The sequence below is a fragment of the Procambarus clarkii genome, chromosome 62 (genome assembly GCF_040958095.1).
Source record: "Procambarus clarkii isolate CNS0578487 chromosome 62, FALCON_Pclarkii_2.0, whole genome shotgun sequence".
Classification (NCBI taxonomy): domain Eukaryota; kingdom Metazoa; phylum Arthropoda; class Malacostraca; order Decapoda; family Cambaridae; genus Procambarus; species Procambarus clarkii.
Genome location: NC_091211.1, coordinates 800746 through 822500, shown reverse-complemented (window position 1 = coordinate 822500; position 21755 = coordinate 800746). Strand labels below are relative to the sequence as shown.

The 21755-nt window shown below is 40.6% G+C and overlaps 1 protein-coding gene across 5 annotated transcripts in view; it reads right to left on the bottom strand.

Annotated features, from left to right (window-relative positions):
* The window catches only part of LOC123766594 (sacsin-like), a 117946-nt gene that overhangs the window by 61252 nt on the left and 34939 nt on the right, over positions 1-21755 (bottom strand). For all 5 annotated transcript variants that reach the window (XM_069308155.1, XM_069308154.1, XM_069308153.1 and 2 more), the window contains exons 5-7: positions 15477-15624; positions 4475-5289; positions 987-1199 (exon numbers count right to left, since the gene is read on the bottom strand). In XM_069308155.1, coding sequence (XP_069164256.1) covers positions 987-1199; positions 4475-5289; positions 15477-15624 — 1176 coding nt within the window. The remainder of the gene's footprint in view (positions 1-986; positions 1200-4474; positions 5290-15476; positions 15625-21755) is intronic.

The following is a 21755-nucleotide window of genomic DNA, read 5'->3' as shown; positions in this document are numbered from 1 at the left end:
GAAGTCTGGTGGTGGGGGATGGTGTCTTGAGAAGTCTGGTGGTGGGGGATGGTGTCTTGAGAAGTCTGGTGGTGGGAGATGGTGTCCGAGAAATCTGGTGGTTAGGGATGGTGTCAGCGAAGTCTGGTGGTGGGGGATGGTGTCAGAGAAGTCTGGTGGTTGGGGACTGTGTCAGAGACGTCTGGTGGTTGGGGATGGTGCCAGAGAAGTCTGGTGGTAGGGGATGGTGTCAGAGAAGTCTGGTGGTGGGGGATGGTGTCAGAAGTCTGGTGGTGTCAATGAGGGAGGGCTTACCAGAGGTGAGGCCAAGATATATGGGCACATACACACACTCACTAGCAAAAGGTTAATGATCTGTTTGGTTTGGTTGCTGTAACTGATGATGAAGAGCTGGCAGATTACTATCTACACCTAAAGGGCATGAAAGATATTATAATGAAGAAGCTCACAACGAAGAAACAAACTAAGATTCAAAGGTTTTTGGTACGGTTTCACAATAGGCCTACAGGACCAGCACCCAGCACTAGCAAGGAGGTGCAATTTTTCATAAGGCAAAAGTGTCCTGGCATATATATAATTTTTTTTCTTTTTTTTTGGGGGGGGGGGGAAGAAAAGTTGTTGGGGCCAGACAGATGGAACGAATTCGGCACTGGAACAAATCAGCTTCGCCCAATATAGTTCATTCAAGTGAGGACACACTGTACTTAAAACATTCATTTCCTACTGGAAGACTAGAGAATTTTCTAGAAGTACTTCTACAGTACCACCACCTCGAGATCCCCTGTAACTAACTGATACTGCCCAAATAACATATCTTGGCTAGCTACCATCATCATCCTAAGGACAATACGATCCTATTAAAACAATGATACTACAAAATCATGAATGTGGTAAAATGTTCAAGTGTTTTGAAGAGCACAGTGTAGTCAAATCTAAAATTTATGTACATATAATATAATGTGAAAGTTAATTAAATTTTTCCTTACCTCTGAGTACAAAATAGGGCAAGATTTTAGTCTACCCCATAATTTAATGGAAAGTTCCTTCCACCGGCCTTTTGAAGAATGACAGTTTGGTAGAAAACTATACCAAGTATCCATGTCACATGATCTTGTTGCCAGCTCCTGAAGAATTTTACTCAAGAGAGTATAGTATGCTTCAACAACAACTTTGGATACCAATTCTTCATTCCACAGCACCTGAAGAAAATATTACAGATAATTGTAAATCAAAGTACTGTACACGAATATATCTTTATGCCTACATAAAAAAAATTTATTTATATATACAAGAGTTCTTACATTATTGTACAGCCACTAGTATGTGTAGCATTTTGGGCAAGTCCTTAATCCTATGTTCCCTGGAATACAACCCCTGCGAAGAATCGTTTTTACAACTGAGTAACTATTGTACTGATGGGTTAAACAGAGACTACAGTTAAGGATTTGCGCCCAGTACATCCTTCCCGGCCAGGATACGAACCCTAGGACAAAGTGCTCACGGAACGCCAGGCGAGTATCTTACCACTATGCCACAGAGACTGAATATTAACACACTTCGCTCGGCAACGACTCAGCATTGCGGCGTTTTTTTAGTAGAAGCATTTCCGGTAACGACGCAGCATTGCGTCAGTGGCGGCTTCGGGAGGGGCGCACCGTGGTTTTGGATATTATATGCATATACTCCTGTAGGGAATTTCATTGCAAATACAGATACCAAAATGAAAGACCTAGGACCAGAATTGAGGTAACAAAGTTGAAAACAGTATACCCATTTTATTAGTGCTCACTGGGATTACGCTCCGTCACTTTCTCTGTTTGCTGTGGGTGGTACACCTGGCTTTTGGACTTTATATTTGCATATACTCCTGTAGGGAATTCTATTGCGTAGGGAATTCTATTGCGAACACAATGTTACCAAAATAAAAGACCTAGGACGAGAATTGAGATGTCCAAAGTGAAGAGAGTGTACACATTTTATTGCTCTTGCGCGGTTCTGGGTAATACGCTCTTACTTTCTCACTTTCTCGCTGGGCCTTTGGGCTTTATATGCATTTAGTCTTGTAGAGAATTTTATTGCAAACACATTGATACCAAAATTAAAAAACCTAGGACGAGAAATTTGATGACAAAGTGGAAAAGAGAATACACTTTTCAGTATTACCGCACTCTCTAATGTAATGAGAGGTGCCTTGGGGTGGCGCAGTGCTCTCTTTCTGGGCCACTTTCAACTTGTCGGCGGGTGGAGTGCGCTGTGGTTTTTTACTTTATATGCATAAACTCTTGTTGAGAACTCTATTGCGAACACAATGATACCAAAATGAAATCCCTAGGACAGGAACTGAGGTGACAAAAGTGAAAAGAGTGTACACATTTTATCACTCTTGCGCACTCCCAAGTAACACGCACTCTTTGTTGTGGATGGTATGCCGGGCTTTTGGACTTATATGCCTTTAGTCCTGTAGAGAATTCTATTGCGAACACAATGATACCAAATTGAAAAACCTTGGACGAGAATTGAGGTGACTAAAGTTGAAAAGAGTATACACTTTTCAGAATTACCACATGCTCCCGTGAAACGCTGAGGCCCACCCGGGGTAGTGCGGGTCTCACGCGCGGTGCAATAGTGTTAAGTAGAATAATCTTGTTATCCATACCAGTGTTAACAATATTTAATTATTATTTATTTTTATATACAAGGTACACTGGGGTGGTGAGTGAGGTAAACAAATGCACTGCCAGACTTGTGGCTTTATTGATCAAATATTTACAGTACAGATACATCCTGCAATAATAACAATCCATGAAATATATAATTCATTTTATTTATTTATTTATATATTTATTTATACACGAGAAAGTACATAGGGGGTTAACAGAGAACATAGAAATTAAGTTCAATTTACATTCTTGTAAGGGCCACTAGCACGCATTGTGTTTCAGGCAAGCAACTGCGCCAACTGAGTATTCTCGGTCCGCAGGAAACTGCGCCAACTGAGAAAACTCTTTTTGATTTTTCCGTACCCATTCTAAATGTGTGCGAGGTTGGTTGTGTATGAAATGGACTCTTAGGACCTCCAGTGAGAGGCAGCCATCTTGGAAAAAATTCCTAGAATGCCCTAGGGCTGCTGGCTGGGTTAGTACCGATTGAGCAACCATGGGTGGTGCACGCGCCTCTGGCTCACAAACACCTGTCCGACGCAGTGTTGAAAGATCGCGCTCTGCGTGCACAATAGCATCTGGGGTGCTCTCAAACACAGGTTCGAATCCTCGTCACGGCCCTAGTCGATTTGTTCATTTGATGCATCACGCAATTGTGATTTCTGTGTGTAATGAAGTAAGGGCAAACAGGGAGAACAGTCTATTGACATAGCTCGAGTGCATGGGGGGAGTTGTGTAAAACCCTGGTTTGTGCCTCGGAGAGGCTGCAGGATCCAGTAATTTCAGTAGAACTTCGGTTTCAACTTCTTTTGACCATGTCGTAGCTCAGTTGATTAAGGCATCTGGGATGCTCTCGGACGTAGGTTCGAATCCTAGTCACAGCCCTTGTGGATTTGTTCGGCTATTACAGCTAATCTGTGTGATAACTGTAACTTGACCTATGTGTATTTGTTATCTTACACTGTGTTACACATTTAGTATTTGTGTGTTTCTATATTGTGAACTGCAGAAGGCCTATTGGCCCATACGATGCAGCTCCTATTCATACCCATTAATTGGCCCACACATGGATAATAATAGCATAAGACAGTAAATATTTACAATGAATTAGTGAGACAAATGTGTATCAATGATCCTACTCAAATTGCCCTTTAATTGATCTATCAAAAATGTATCTAAGTTATATAAACTTAGATCCATTTTTGATAGATCAATTAAAGGGCGATTTGAGTAGGATCATTGATACACATTTGTCTCAATAATTCATTGTAAATATTTACTATCTTATGCTATCATTATGAACTATTAAAAATGGATCTAAGTTATATAAACTTAGATCCATTTTTGATAGATCAATTAAAGGGCGATTTGAGTACGATCATTGATACACATTTGTCTCACTAATTCATTGTAAATATTTACTATCTTATGCTATTATTATCCATGTGTGGGCCTATTAGTGGGTATGAATAGGAACTGCATCGTATGGGCCAATAGGCCTTCTGCAGTTCTTATGCGGCTCATATTTGTGTCCACCTAATTCCCATTCATTTGTCATTGTACTTCACATCACTCCAGCACTCTCTCCTGCCTATTTATGTCCAGTACTTGACCTGTAAATCACTCCTTCTGAATATGTACGAAAGTACTTAAGAAAATTCCTGCTTCAATTCTTCCTCCGTGGTCTGACACTGTCACATTTTTAATCACGTGTTTATTTTTCGTGATTTACACACACATATATGTATGTATAGATAAATATATAAATAAATAAATAAATAACATTAAAATGGGTAACAAATCTTGATACTTACATCAGGTTCGTTGCTGCTCTCTTGAGTCTTCCACTTGACATGTCTTCTATTTTGATCAAGTGCAAAGAAACCATTGACCTGAATGGGAAGATTCGTATTATTGGCCGTTTCTAGAGGTAACGGTAGAAAGCAGAAAATATGACCTCGAGACCATGAGGATCCTTGTGTTCTAATGGGAGCAGAAACACCCACTAGAGGCATGTGTGTGCTACTGTCTTTTCCTCTCCATGCTACTGTAGAGGCTTCATTTGAACCTGGCAGGAAATGAAGAACACGCATTGTCTCTTCATGCGTGTTTTTCAGTTGAACACTTTGAACAGTGACCTCATAATCACAAGTAATTGTTTGAGCTGATAATCCATTGCATTCCTTAAGCTTTTGTCTAAAATATTTTCTCTTTTCTCGAATTTCAGACATGGCTGGACTAGTCAGCTTTACTTCATGTGTAATCACAGGATTATTATTATTTGCAATGATTCTTTTCAAACTTATTTTCTCTAAGGACTTTAAAAATGTTAAACAGATTGGAGCTTCCACGCCAAATGATTCAAATAATTTGATAACATGATCATATGAGTAAATAGTGTCTGATATTTTGGATGGGTTTTGTCTCAGTGGAAACCAGAAGAGTGTAGCAGGAAAGTGGCCAGCAGACATGTTCTGTGTGCTCAAATAACTATGCCATAAATGTACACATTCCTCCGCAGGACAGATGCTTATTAGATTTTTCAGATGAACACTGCGGCACATTACATCTTCTGGCTCACTTGGGCACATAAATAGCACCTTATCACCACTTATGACTGTTATAAAGTCTGTGAAAGAAGAAGAACAAACAATTACTATTAATACAAATCTTACTGATACTGAACTCTAATACTAAAATTAGATTCAGTACATCAAGGCTGTTCTTAATGAACTAACAACTAGCACTAAAAACACTTCATTATGTATACTAATTATATATACTAATATTTACTACTAATATATAAAATTATATATAATAAAACATTTTATATATATATATAAAACATTATATATACTAATATATAAAATTTTTGAAAAAATTATCTACAAACAGCTCTACTCCTATCTCGTAAAATTCGACATTCTTAGCCCCTGTCAGTTTGGCTTCCGCTCTCAAAAGAGTACCAACGATGCAATTATTAGTCTCCTTGATATAATTTACTCAGCCCTTGACAAAAATGAGTTTCCAATTGGACTCTTCATTGACCTGAGAAAGGCCTTTGATACTGTTAATCACTATTACCTCTTATGTAAACTCCATCATTATGGAATCCGAGGCCATGCACTGGACTATATCCAATCCTATCTTAGTGATAGACACCAATGTGTAGCCATCAATAATATAATCTCTCCCATTCTACCAATAACCGTTGGAGTGCCACAGGGCAGCATCTAGGGACCTCTTCTATTTCTTATATACATCAATGATCTGCCTAATGTCTCTAACATTCTGAAACCTATTTTGTTTACTGATGATACTACCCTCATCTACTCCAACCCCAACCCACATACACTAAATGATGTTGTTAATAATGAACTAAAAAAAGTCCACTTATGGATGTCAACCAACAAATTAACTCTTAACATAGAAAAGACCTACTACATCCTATTTGGAAGCAAATCTACAAATGCAATTCAGCTTCAGATAGACAATGTAAACATTAGCAATAAAAATGATGGAAAGTTTCTTGGCATATTCCTAGACAAGAGACTCAACTTCAGTACCCACATACAACACATAACTAAGAAAGTCTCTAAAACAGTTGGTATACTCTCCAAAATCAGATATTATGTACCTAACTCTGCTCTCATCTCTCTATATTATGCACTAATCTATCCCTATCTCAACTATGGTATCTGTGCATGGGGTTCAACCACTGCAAACCACCTCAAGTCCATCATCACCCAGCAAAAATCTGCTATCAGAATAATATCAAATTCTGCTTTCAGACAACACACAGCCCCCTTGTTTAACTCCCTAAACATGCTAAACATAATCTCACTCCACAAATTCTCTTGTGTCAACTACATTTACAAAACCCTGTTCTTAAATGCAAATCCTTGTCTGAAACTCTTCCTGGACAGATGTAATAGGACCCATTATCACCACACCAGAAATAAATATCTCTTTGATATCCCCAGAGTTAAACTTAATCTGTGTAAACACTCTATGCAAATAAAGGGACCCAGTTTATGGAACTCACTCCCTACTGAATTGAAAAGCTGTCCAACTTTTACATCATTCAAAATCAATACTAAAAAGTACCTAATTTCATCTTCATAGTTTTTCACTTTTTGCCTTAAAATTGCACTGTATCTATTGCTACCCAATCTCCCAACCTTTATGTTCCCAATTTGAACATCTTTACCATTGTGATCATTGCTGTCTTCTTATATGTGCTGCCAATCTGCTGTATGGTGTTTATAAATCTTGTTTATCTGTATCTTTTGCTACCCAGTCTCCCAATCTTTATGTACCCAATCTGAACATCTTTACCATTGTGATCATTGCTGTCTTATATGTGCTGTCAATCTGCTGTATGGTGTCTATTAATCTTGTTTAAATTACTAATCAAGCTGTCAATGTAATCAATCAGAGCTTTAATATAACAATGTGCTTTAATATACTTACTAAGCTCTCTCATCTCATTTTTCTCTTGCAATGTATCTTTATCATTTATCAATTCTAATAGATATTACCTACTGAAAATTATCTGCTAGATTAAGGACCTGCCCGAAACGCTGCGCGTACTAGTGGCTTTACAAGAATGTAAATACTGTACTATCCAATGTATTCTCACAAACCCAATGTACCTTCTTGTAAATATATAAATAAATAAATAAATAAATAAACTAATGATTTATGTCCTTCTACTATTTATTTTGACCACCAAAGGAACCTTTCACAAAATTCTTAAAAATATTATTAATTGGCCTTTAGAGCTTATAACCTATCCCAGTATGCTACTAATTTGCCTTGAAGCACAGGCCTGCTAACACATTTAGTATTATTACAGTCTACCTAAGACAATTCTTTAATATAAGATAATAATTCATTGTGTCAGGAAACAGGCAGCCAGGTTATATGTATAGTATATATTAGGCTTATATCGAGGTGTCTCCAGGGCTGAATTACTGACTCTTCCCAGGCTGCAACACCACAACAAACTGACTTACTCCTGGGTACCTACTATTTACTGCTTGGTGGACGAGGGCATTAGGTGATAAGAAATGTGCCCAGCCATTTCTGTCCCACCCGGGATTCGAAATTCTCAATTGTGTCAAGAACGAACCCAACTGTACAACAGGGCCCCTAGATATATATATCTTACTTGTCTTATTTTCTTCACCTTTATACACCTGCACAGTACCTTGTACCCCAACGACTCTTAGTGCCTGAACTAACTATATCAGCTTAGCTGTACAGTTGTGGTGAACAAAATATACACATACTTATATATAATGTCTGTATATAGTGTAATAACACCACAAATGGTATTGTTGGGGGAGAAAGTTTAGTGCGTGTGTTGAGGGAGTGGCAGCGAGTGGTTGCTGGTGTGTGGCGGTAACTCCTCGTTGCTTTTCGACTCTCAATACCAACTTAGTGGTTCGTTATGGTGACCAAAACATGCCAATACTTATATATAACCTGTGTATAGAGTGTAATAGCAGCAAAACTATTTGTTCATTGTTTTATAAACATAATAATTGAATCACTAATATGCACATCATACTTTTGAGTATAGCGATTATTAACCACTTTTATTATATAAATATATTACAATACACACTATTGAATAATATTACTGCAAAAAAACTAAGAAAAAATCAATCGGAGACATTGAAACAATTAGGTAATAATATCTTTGTGGCAACTCCCATCTGTCAACGCGGGTGACGCTGACCGGGTCTGACGACCGCTCTGTCAACGCCCACTTTTTGCCAGACTTCCTCGGTCAATTGCGCCCAAAATATGTCACCTACGATTTTTTTTATATTTTTTCCGTGCTCAGGGGACACAAATTAACATGTTTAGAAGACGAAAAAAAAATTTTGAATTTTTTTTTTTTCTTGCGCACAGGGGTGTAAATGTCCCAAGGACCCCTGAGCAGTGTAAAGGTTAACCCTCAAACCGCGCAGATCATATATAAATGATATCAGTGACAAAACCGAAACCGCGCACATCATTTATATATGATTTCATGTCTAGCGCTATAATTTAAACGCCCCACCTGGGATAGGGGCAGCTATAGTACAGCCACGATCGATAGTTGCCAGATGCCACCTAGAAAAAAAATCCAGGCCAACATTCTTGGGTGTTACAGCGTCAGTATTGAGCAAGCCACCAAGGCTGGCGCACGCAGCACGAGCTCACAGCACCGCTGTTCAGCTTGTGACCACAGCATCGCCTACAAATACCATAATATAAATGATACTGCTATTATTATGATCACAAGCTGAATTTCCAGGGACACATTCTAAATATATCAAAAAAAGTTTAAAAAACTGTTGGCATTCTTTCTAAGATCAGATATTATGTACCCCGCCCTGCCCTGGTTACTCTCTATTATTCCCTCATCTATCCATATCTCAACTATGGTATTTGTGCTTGGGGTTCTACTACCCAAAATCATTTACGTCCTCTAATTACTCGACACAAAGCTGCTATTAGGACAATATCCAACTCTAGCCCCAGACATCACTCGGTACCCCTACTCAAATCTCTGAATATGTTAGATATTAAGTCACTGCACATTCTCTCTTGTGTATTATACATATATAAAACGCTGAACTGTAATGCCAATCCTGACCTCAAAAGCTTCATTGAAGGTTGTAACAGAACCCATGAGCACCACACCAGAAATAAATACAGTTTTGATATTCCAAGAGTACGACTTAATCAAACTAGAAATGCTCTACAAATCAAGGGACCCAGAATGTGGAATGATCTTCCCAACCATGTTAAAGACTGTACCTCTCTCAACCAGTTTAAGATAAAAACTAAACACTACCTAATAAATTCCCTGTAACCTACCTTACCCCTCTATTGTCAACCCATGTCTGTTATTTTTCTTTTAATCAACACTGTTTGTCAACCTATTGTATTTGTGCTGCTTTTTCAGTCATGTTCCCCCTTTTTTTTATCTTTATTTGTATTTGTTCTCAACACTTTTTATTCTTTATGCTCAATTAGTATTAAGTTCTAGATATTAAAGTTTTTCCTGCCCGAAACGCATTGCGTAATAGTGGCTTTAGGCATTGTCTGTCCTAGCTCTATCTATATATCGATCCATTAATGTAACATTACTTGTATGTATGTATCTTACCTTAATAAACATATTTATTATTTTATTTATTTAGCATTGATAGTATTACTGAAGCCCCCTGACTGTGATAAAACTGACCAGGATTCTGATAATAGCAGGATTGTGGTGATATTTAGCACTGTGCTCCATGGAGGGAGGAGTAAGGCTGTGGGAGGGAGGGTTGTGGCGTCGTCTTCTGACTGTGTGTGGCCACCATTTATTGACTGCACTCACCATACCAGCTTAGTGGTTCTCCATGGTGAACACAAATGTAGATGCTTATATATAACGTGTGTATAGTGTGAGATAACAGCGAGAGGAGTAGGTTGGGAGCCGCCATTTTGGTGAGGGAGGAGCGTCGTTTGCACGACTTGGGATGGTGTTTACTGATGGCCACTATGGTCTTTGGGCACCATACCAGCTTATTTGTTCAGGTATAGTGAATAAAACAGGTAGATACTTATATATAATGTGTGTATATAGCATAATAACACCACAAACAATATTGTTGGATGACAAATATTAGTGCGTCTGGCCTTGAGGACGGCCGCCGATCAGCTGACTGTGTGAGTAGCTACGTCTTATGGCCTTCACTCACCATACAAGCTTAGATGTACAGTTATGGTGAACAAAACATGTAAATACGTATATATAACGTCTGTGTATGATGAATAAATACAAAAGAGTATTGTGGGAGGTGAATGAGGGTGAGTGAGGTGGTGTTGAGGGAGGGAGTGGCAGTGAGTGGCTCGCTGGTGTTTGGTGTTTCACTCCTTGTTGCTTTTTGACTCACAAGACCAACTTAGTAGTTCGTTATGGTGTACAAAACATGGAAATACTTATATATAACCTGTGTATATAGTGTAACAACAGCAAAACTATTTGTTTATTGTTTTATGAACATAATAATTGAATCACTAATATGCACACCATAATTTTGAGTACAGCGATGGTTCACACATTTTATAATATAAATATACCACAATTCACTGTATGGAATAATATTACTGCAAAAAAACTAAGAAAAAATCAATCAGAGACATTGAAATAATTAGGTAATAATATATTTGTGCCAACTGCCGTCTGGCAGCTCGGGCGGAGTAGACCTCGTCTGGCGAAGGCTCTGCCAACGCCCTTTTTTTGCCAAACTTCCCTACCCTATTGCGGCTTAAATATGCCACCTATGATTTTTTTGTTATTTTTTCCGTGATCAAGGAACAAAAATGAACACTTCTATAAGACGAAAGAATTTTTTGGATTTTTTTTTTTTTGTTGCGCCTGTGGGTGTGAATTCCATTTGGGCCCCTAGCAGTTTGAGGGTTAAGGGTTAAGCCCCATGTAAGAGATTCCAACTCGGCACCCATAAGCAGGGTAAATGCGGCTCCAAAGGAAGGCAAGATCGTAGAGCAGAAACAAGGAAGAAACAGTGGAAAGAAAAAGATAGCCTCTGTGACCAACATTTGAGAGAAAGGCACGGCGACAATATAAGGATAGCCAAGTGGCAGTAGGAAACGAAGCCGAAAAAGTGTACCCTAGTGGTAAGGTGCAGGGCAGCATTGTGGATTCTGTGGTTGGTACATAGATCGTGAAATACCTCAAAAAGTTGGACAAGAGGAGTGAAGCTCTAGAAAAATTACCAATGGGAAACAGATGGAGTGTAGTGGGAAGTGAAGTGGGGGAAGGAAAGTAAAGAAGAGGCTGGCATGTCCCAAATGAAGGAAGTGTCTCAGGAAAATGAGGTATCCACTAGTGATAGCAGTGCTCTACCCTGTGTGATGGAAAATGTTGATGGAGAAGCACAGGGAAAATGATTTACAAACATAGAATTTGAAGATGTAGATAAGAATAGTTAACCTTTGAATAAATCCACAAGGGCCGTGATAAGGGTTCGAACTTAGGTCCAGGGTGATCAGACGCGCCTTAATCGACTGCCCTAGTGGCTTTATTTATTTGATATGTCATGCTAGTGTGATTTCTGTGTATTGAAGTGAGGGTGAAGAGGTAGAACAGCCTGCTGACAGAGTCAAAGTGCGTGGGGGGAATTGTGTAAAACCCCGGTTTGTGCCTCAGAGAGACTATGGGATCCATGTGAAAGCAGTAGCAATCTGATTGTAGTGGATGTACAAGTGTTGAGCAAGAAGTGTCAAAATGTTGGGAGTTATTGACCAAGGCACTATTGCTTCTCAATGAATTAAAAGTTGGGAGTTCGTGTAAAAGGCGATGTCGTTTCTCAATAAATTAGCAAACAGAAGCAAAGTTAAGATTCTGAGATAATAGAGGGAAAAATTATTGCATCTATGTTGTATTCCTCCCATGTTGGTTTTAATTGTTTCTTTGGCAATGAAATATATTCTTGAAGGGCATCAAGCTTCAAGAATGTCGGGTTTGTTCTCGACGCACAACTGAGAATTCCGGGTTCAAATCCCGAGAAGGACAGATATAGTTGGGTACATTTCCATTCACCTAATGCCTCTGTTCACCTAGTAGTAAGTAGGTGCTTAGGAATTAGTCAGCTTGTTGTGGGGTTGCATCCTGGGCGGGTTCTGTAATTCGGCCTTGGGGGGAGGGGGAGGGACCTCCATAAAAAGCCAAACGTGAATGTATACACTCTGGTTTCCTGTCCCCCCGACACAGTGAAGTAATTAATAAGGATCTTATTATGCTTTCACATGCATTATTTTCTTCCCACCTTTTGAAGTGAGAGGATTAATTCATTAGCTCCCTTGCCTCTCATTAATCTAATCGCCGAAGCTTTATATATCTCTGTAATCCTATCCCAATACTCTTTAAGTTCAATCATATCATTATTATCTCAGTACAAGTAACAAATGATAGTATTTCTTGGGCATCCCAAGATTATTCTCATGGCTTCATCTTGTACCTTTTCCAACTTATTTAGTCTACCTTTACCAAAACAAGATATGACAGGGGCAGCATAATCATGAGAGATCTCACAGTATGCCATGTGATTACCATTGGAATGTGAAATGTAAAATATGATTAATAATTGTGAACTGTATGGGTTTGTGAGCCCCTTAAATAAAGGACCTTATATAGATGAGGGTAGAAATAGACTAAGCTACTCTATCCTTCTGAGATGTATTTCCTTTTCTCAATAAACTTACTTGACCTTGAATCAGAGGTTTCATCCCTCACAGTAACTCTTTGCTTCCTATTGCTTAGGTATGCCTTTATCCACTGGAATACCGTACCAGTTACTCTTGCCTGTTTCTCCAACTTTTGCACCAGCTTCTTATGGGGTACTATGTAAAAGGCTTTCTGACTGTCTAAGAAAATGCAGTCTGCTAACCCCTATTCTTTCTTGCTTAATCTTTGTCACCTGGCCGTAGAAGTCTATTAATTTATCCACATCACTGCTCTACATTAAAATACGACATACCTGTGGTGCACTGAAAATAAATTCTTTCCAAAAAATTATTTTATCTTCTTATATTGTTAAAATGCAGTCTCTGATCACAGGGAAACTAAACAAAAAATATTGTATGTGACATACTTTAGCCACAATGGAGCTGGGAAGTTGAGCATATTATGGGTGCTGAGCGATGGAGCACTCAAGGTCAATAGGCCCCTTTCCCCACCCCGTGGAGTGGCAGTTGCCACAAATATAATGTTTCACAATTACTTTGATGTTTCTCATTCATTTCGTCTCTGGTTTTATGCTGTGATATTATTCAAAAGTGTGGAATTTGCAGAATTTATATAGTTCAATGTCTGGAACATCACTATGCTCAAAATTATGGGGCTCATACATGTGAAATGTATATTATATTCTACGATCAGTCAAACTGCTTTTGCTATTACACAATATACACACATTGTATATACCTATCTACATATGTGTTCACCATAGCAAACCACTAAGTTGGTATGGTGAGCCCAAAAAACAAGAGTGGGCTGCCACACCCAGCCAGCCCTCCCTCCCTCCTTATACACCTAACTCGCCAACATTACTCCTCCCATAATACTGTTTGTGGTGTTATTACACTATACACACACACATTATATATCACTACTTGTTTTATTCACCATAACTTTACAAATAAGCGTGTATGGTGTCCAAGCACCATAGTGACCACTGCAGGACAAGTCACACAGCGGATGTCAGCCTCACTCACTCCCTCACCTAAATGACTCCTCCCAACGTAAGCTTTTTTTTGTTATTACACTCTATACGCATATTATATATAAGTATCTACATTTGTGTTTACCATAGCAAACCACTAAGCTGCTATTGTGATTCCAGACAATAAAATGTTGTCACACACCAGACAGCAGCCGACGCCACCTCTTCCTCCCTCACTCACCAATAGTACTCCTCCAACCGCTAATTCACATCGCTAATTCACACCACAATCCTGCTATTATCCGAATCCTGGTCACTAAATCGTGTAAATGAATAATTTTTCACATGTTTATTTGGTAAAGGAACATGAGAAATCGTTTGAAGAATTTTAGATGGCCGAAATATGGCAGAGTGGTGCGGCTAGCGCTGTGAACATCTTGAACAGCATTTATTTACTGATATCTGAACATTGTACACAGCCTTTATCAGTCAGGGTCTTCTGTTATACTATCATGGCTAAATAATATTAGATACATATATATTTGTATCTTAGATACATATATTAGATTAGATACATATATTTGTATCTTAGATACATAATACTAGATACATATATATTTGTATTCGACTGTACCTCTCTCAACCAGTTTAAGATAAAAACTAAGCACTACCTAATAAATTCCCTGTAACCTACCTTACCCCTATATTGTCAACCCACGTCTGTTTTTTTAAACAACACTGTTTGTCGACCTAATTGTATTTGTGCTGCTTTAACTGCCATGTTCCCCCCTTTTTTATTTTTATTTTTATTTTTATTTGTTCTCAACACATTTTATATTTTAATCTTAATTAGTATTAAGTTTTAGTCTTTAATGTTTTTCCTGCCCGAAATGCTTTGCGTAATAGTGGCTTTAGGCATTGTATGTACTAGCTCTATCTGTAAATCTATCAATTTTTGTAAAACCTTTTGTATGTACTTTACCTGAATAAACATTTATTATTTATTATTTATTTATTTGGAACATTTTAGGTGATGCTGTGGTCAAAAGCTGAACAGCAATGCTGTTAGCTCATGCTGTATGCACCAGCCTTGGTTGCTTACTCAGTACTGAGATCTTCACACCCAGGAATGATACCCACGAATTTTTTTTTAAATGGTGTTTGTTTAGGAGAGCCCTGAGGAAGCTGATGTGAACCCTGTGTAACCACGGGAATTTTGAATGATAAGCTATACCTATAAGATCCCTGAGGCGTGTTGCACACCACCCGCCAAGAGCTTCAGAGCGCGTTGCGCAGTGCATAAACTGATGAGGTTCCTAGTCTCCAGATGTGCTACTAGGTTTTTTCTCACAACCTTCTCTATCATCTTACATGAAGTTAGGGACACTGGCCAGTAGGTCAGTGCCTCTTGTGTATTGTGATGATGGTTGCATGTGATGATGATGGTTGTGCTGTGATGATGATGGATGTGTGTTGTGATGATATATGTGTGTAAGGATGACGTGGCCTCCATCATTCCTTCAATGCCAGGTACCCAAACTAGTATAAAAATTTAATAGAAGTACAAATTATTTTGTTAACTTACCAGTGATGTGAAAAACTGACTTGAATCCTAAACCAAACTGCCCAACTTTCAGTGGATCATCTTTCTTGATACTATCACTGAGCTTGCGGATGCCACACCAGTCATCTTCAGTAAAAGTTGCATTGTTGTAGAGACAGAGTGCAGGTCCCTGTAAGCAATGATCAAATGAACTGTATTCAACAAATTATAAATCAGACAAATTCATGATAGTAATAAATAAATAAAAATATATAATTTGTATTTAGGTAAAAATACATACATATATATTGAGTTACAAACAGAAATTTGGATTTTTAGATAGAGCTAGTATATACTATGCCTAAAGCCACTAATACACACAGCATTTGGGCAAAGTTATGCAATGCCCATGCTTTTTTATCAACTATATGCACCTCAATTCACTAGAATGACTCATATATTCCATACTTTATTTTTGACACAAAAAATTCTACTGAAAATCCAAGCTACTGGGTGAGTTTTGGATATACTGTATGTCAAACAAATATGTTTGGTCCTTGATTCTAAGCCATGCCCTGAACATGTTATGTTATGTCATTGACATAAAACCCATTAAAATTAAATTCTTACTTCTTTTGGCTTGCATTAGACCAAGAGAAAAACTACCAGTTCAGCAGAAAACCCCAAAACAAGGAACTGCATGAAACACTGACAACCCTGACATCAATGTACACACTCATTAGCTACTTTTAATCACTAATTAGTAACACTTCCCCCACCACATGATGGCATCCCAAGCAGCCTAGGGCTCAAGCCAGCTGAACATCTTACTCATGCCAATCCACAAAAGATAATCCCTGAAAACTCTTAAAGAGGAAATGCCCTGCCTGCCTGCCTGCATGCCATCCTGCTGGCCTGCTTGCCAGCCTGCCAACTGGTGTGCCATTCTGACGTTCCTGCCAGTGTGTTTGGTGTCCTGCCAGCCAGCCTGTCATCATGTCCGCTATCCTGTTAGCCGTCTTCCACCCTGTCAGCTTGCCTGCTGGCCTGTCTGCCAGCCATCCTACCTGCAGTCCTAGCAGCCTGTGTGCCCTCCTTCCTGCCATCCTGCCAGACAGCCTGCCTGCCTCTCATCCTTTTTGCCACCCTGCCAGCCTCTCTGCCTTCCTATATGCCCCACGTAATTACCTAAATGTAGTTACAGGATGAGCTACGCTCATAGTGTCCCAGCTTCCCTGTATTCTTTGTCGTTTAACGATTTGAAACTGCTTATGCTTTTGGTCTTCACCACCTTCTCACTTAGCTTGTTCCAATCATCTACCACTCCATTTGCAAAGAAAACGTTTTAATATTTTTTCGGCACCTTTGTTTCCTAAGCTTGAATCTGTGTCCTCTTGTTCGTGAAGTTGCAGGTTTCTGGAATTCTATTCATCAATTTGGTCAATTACTGTTACTATTTTGAAAGTCATATCACCGCTTTTTCTTGTAGCTTCTAGATTTGGCATGTTTAATGCCTCTAGTCCCTTACTGTAACTCTTTGTTTTTCAGTTCTGGAAGCCATTTTGTAGCATGCTGTTGCACTTTTTCCATTATATTTATGTGGTTCTTTTGAAATGGGCACCATACAATTACTGCATATTCCAACTTTAGTCTTACAAGTCATATTTTTCCTGATATACTTAAAAAAGCAGGAGTAATGCCAGTTCATATAGGAGCCAAGACAGCTGACATTAATAATTACATACCAATGTCAAATCGACATATACTTTCAAAAATATTTAAAACTAATTATTACAAACAGCTCTATTAGTACCTTGTAAAACTCCACATGTTAAGTCCCTGCCAGTTCGATCCCTGCCCTGCTTACATTCCAAAAAGAGTACCAGTGATGCCATTATAGTGTGCTTAATATAAACTGCACAACTCTTCCCATGCTCAGGGAACACAAATAAAGAGACAAGAAAGAAATTAAAAAAAAAAATTGTTGCACCTGTGGGTGTTGTAGGCCAAAAAGGCCCTGGGTGGCTTAACTAAGGGCCTTAACTTTTAAAATTTTCTGAAACTCTTTCAAATGTTTTGTACATAATCTACTAGGCAAATGCTCCAACTTTGTCTAAATGATACCAGTTTAAATTGAAAAACAAGAAAATAAAAAATAATTAAAAATTGAATATTAAAAATTTCAGATTTTGAAATCAGCTGCAAAAATATAAAATATCACCAAATTTTTATTTGTTTAGTGTTATTATGCTCTCAGAATAGAATATGATTTTAATTTTCATATATATTTAGAATATAGGTTTTCAGTATACTGTAAAAAAAATTGTCAATATGGCATTTGAAATATGTGCAAATTTAGACAACAAAAATTTCTAACTCCAAACATTTAGTTTTTGAAAAATCAATTCTATAGGGATTGTAGAACAGACAGCTGTGCACACTATATGTAAAAATGGTGAGAATCGGTCAGAAACTAGATTTTTGGATACTGAAGTAAGTTGAAATTCTAGTTATAGAAATAATTGAAGATGAAGTTATCGATAATGAATAAGGCAGTTCTAATTTATGAATTTACTTGTATGATTTAATAAACGTTTGGCATTCATACTCGTAGATGTGAAAGTTGTAGGTATTGAAATGAAGTCATGAAAAAATAACCCCCAAAAAGAACACAATATAGGGATAATTATAATGATTTAGGCAGTATATTTAGGGTATACTTCATATAAGTAAAAAAAAAACAGTGATGAATGTAATGAGACGCCATTTTCTGGGTGAGTTCCGGAGGCTCCCCGGAGCTATCCAGGCTGAATGGATATGTATAACTTTCTGGCATCAGTCAAAGTGCTAGGAGTTCTTGCCTACCAGGGACCATGAGCCAGAACCTGGCCACCTCAGAGAGGCACGAGGAGCAATGGCCTATAGAAAACCCCTTGTGGTTGGGAGCATTCTATGTCTGCCATCGACCGGGATAGGCACCCAGAAAGGTAGGTGCCCCAAAACAAACCCCTATTCTGGTAAAAATATTGCTACCAAAAGTCGAACGAGTGGACAGAACTCCCTAAACAAAATTATCTAACTAGCATGACATCATCACGTCACTGCGCCACCGTCTGCGCAACCCCCCCCCCCCCCCCTCCTCGGGAGGCGGAAGGGGAGCCCCAGACCCTCCACGCCAGCGATCCAACTGGCAGTTTTTAGGCTGGATGTCAAAATACATGAAAAACACCGCCGACCGGAGGGAGGATGGGATGCCGGGGAGCCTCCGGGACTCACCCAGAAAATGACGTTTCATTACATTCAATGCTGGTTTTCTGGGGGCAGCCCCGTTGGCTCCCTGGAGCTACCTCACCACAGATAAGGAAAACAGGGAAGGAACCGGGAGGCAGATGCCATGCGCCCTAACCTAAAAACCAAGACCACAGACAACACAAAGACCAAAACGAGAAGAAAATAGACCACCCAGACCAACTACCAGGACGGCACCAACACTCAAGAGTAGGCCAGAGGGGAACAACGCCCAGGACAGCAAGTGGAACGGAACAGAAGGAACCTCAACACCGAACGCAAGCAGGAGCGGCTCCGCCAGCACCACCCAATACGAGGTGACAGGACACGAGCCCAGATGACGGACCCGGAACAACCCCGAAGGGAAGACAAGCCAACCCTATCAAAGACCGAAGGACCCTTTGCAGTGATAGGAAAACCGGAAGGACCGCCAGGAAAACCCACCCGTGCCCCCGAGTAAGAGTTCCTTATTGGTCCCCCACGCAGGTGGGAGACCAATAAGGAACCCACCAGTGCCGACACAAACGACGAGAAACTAGCACCACGAACGAAGGCACAAAATGCAAATTGAAAAACTGCGACCCCGCAACCCAAAGGAGCAAGATAACAAGCTCCAGCAGGGAAGAAAGACGCACGCATCCCAGAGGCATCCAAGAGGAGTACTACCCAGGACCTGAACCGCAGGAAAGCAAACACCTGTTCCGGAAAAGGAACAAAGAAAAACCGGAGCCAGGACCAGAACCCAGCAAACCCGGTTCCAAGATAAGGAACCAGAGAGGCAGGAACGGCAGACCAAAAGTCCACAACCCCCCACAGACAGCGCAACACCGAAGCCTGCAGGAAGTCACGCAGAAAATCGCAGGAACTCGGGACCAAAACGGAACACCAGAGAAGTCCAAAAACAGGGAACTGAACATGGACAGAGGCCCACCTGAGCACCAAACAACAGGATAGGCCAGAAGCACTGACCCAGATACACAAATAATTGGAGCATGGGAGGAGGAAAAACGGGAATAGGTAAGGAAAACCCCGAATACAGCCCAAGGAGCAGCCGGGAAGTAAGGCACACGACCAACCACAAAATGTGTAGAGGAGGACGTACATACCTGATGGACCTCATCGGGTGCCTCATCAGGACCTCATCGGTGCCTGACTGCAGCAGAGTGCAGTCAGGCACCGAAGTTAGGCAAGGAATGAGCGTCCCGAGAGGGAAAAGACCCAGGTGTCGACAACGAAACCAAAAGCGCCGAAATGCAGGGCAGAGCCCCATAGGACAACAAAGAACAAAAGACAGGGACAAAAGTCACTGAAAGACCCACGCCAAGTGACCAAACACCCCTTTTAGGAGCCATCGACTCAATCCCGCCAAGCGGGGAGGAGTAAACAAGGATGGAGCAGTGAACAAGGGTGGTGGAGTGAGCAGATTATCCCAATAAGATACTTGCTCCAAATGCAGGAGCCTAACGAGAGAAGCAAAGCTCTACGGAGGACCAAGCATGGAACGCAAACCGTTCCAAACTTCCAGTTAATATGCCTGCCAACCTTTGAAGAACGGCGAGGTATTGCTCGAGCATAGAAGCAGCAGAGTAGCGAATAATAACTATTCGACCTGCAAGTGTGGTCTAGAACAGGCACTTGCGAGAAACCGTACCGACTCCCAGTGCGCTGAACTCGCACCATTGCCCGCCAAAATAACACCCACATACCACTGTATACGCAACAAAACATATGTAGCCTCTGAGTGGTTGTGTTTATTGTCACCAATCTTCACGAAACAATAGAACTGGGACAGGCACACGCCACCCTTGCAGCACATGTTGAACACAAAACAATGGGCATAAAAGGGATAAGTGTAGAATCAGGAAAAACCTGAGGAATGACCTGCACGATAACAGGTTCAGTGATTCGTGGAACCAATTACAGCGTAACGTGGTGGTGGGGCCCCATGAGTTGTGCAAATGTGGGTCGGACATATATATGAGCGGAAATGGTTGGGAACAAATAGGAGCTGCCTCGTACGGGCCAATAGGCCCTTTGCAGTTCCTCTGGTCTTATGTCCGTATGGTCGTATGCACCAGGGGACACAGGAGGAAGCTGAGTACCCAAAGGAGCCACAGACACGAAAAAGAACCCGATCAATGTCAGAGGGGAAAGGAAGCAGAAAGCACTAAGAAGCCATGTGGTGGAGGCAGACTCCACCCACAGGAGCAACCGTAGAGAAGACAGAGCCCAGGAGGCTCAAGAAACTGCACAACTGTCAACTGACAGGAGAGGCGGGGCCCAAGAGCCAGAGCTCAATCCCTGCAAGCACAACTAGGCAAGCTCCCCACCAAAAAGTGAGAACCAACCCATGGCTGACAGAAGCGCCAGACATAACAACCTCACCTGCAGAGCAGACACATGACCGTGCCACAACACCAGTTGATTGACAGTTGAGAGGTGGGACCAAAGAGCCAAAGCTCAACCCCCGCAAGCACAAATAGGTGAGTACACAGGCAAGCCAAATAACATACCAGGAGAGCGCTAATGGTGTGCCCGAAAGCCAAGCATACTCGAGGCAGTAGGCATGGAATGTACCGTTACCCGAATAAAATTCGGAAGTCGAAGGAGAAATATGCCCAGAAGCGCGCGCCCCGCAGAAGACAGAGCAGGACAGAGGGGGAGGAAGCGGCGCCACGCCTAGCCATCCCACACCCGGAAGCAGAGGAAGAACGAAGTGTCACCCCCAGACATAAATCGAGAACACCCTCAGCATCCAGAGGGCCACGACCGGAGGGAGAAAACAAGCAAGAAGCCGTGGAAAAACCACGAGAAATGACGCGAACACACGAGCATACTGCCCATAAACAAAACGCACACTGCGGCCCCAGCACACGAGGTACAAACGCACCACCCGTCCACCTGGAGGCATGGCTCGTACATCAGGCGGACACACATATCGTACACACAACGTACAGACACAACGTAAACACACATCGTACAAACACCAGGAAGGCGTGCGTAACGAAAGTGAAGAACGCCAAAAATGGAAGT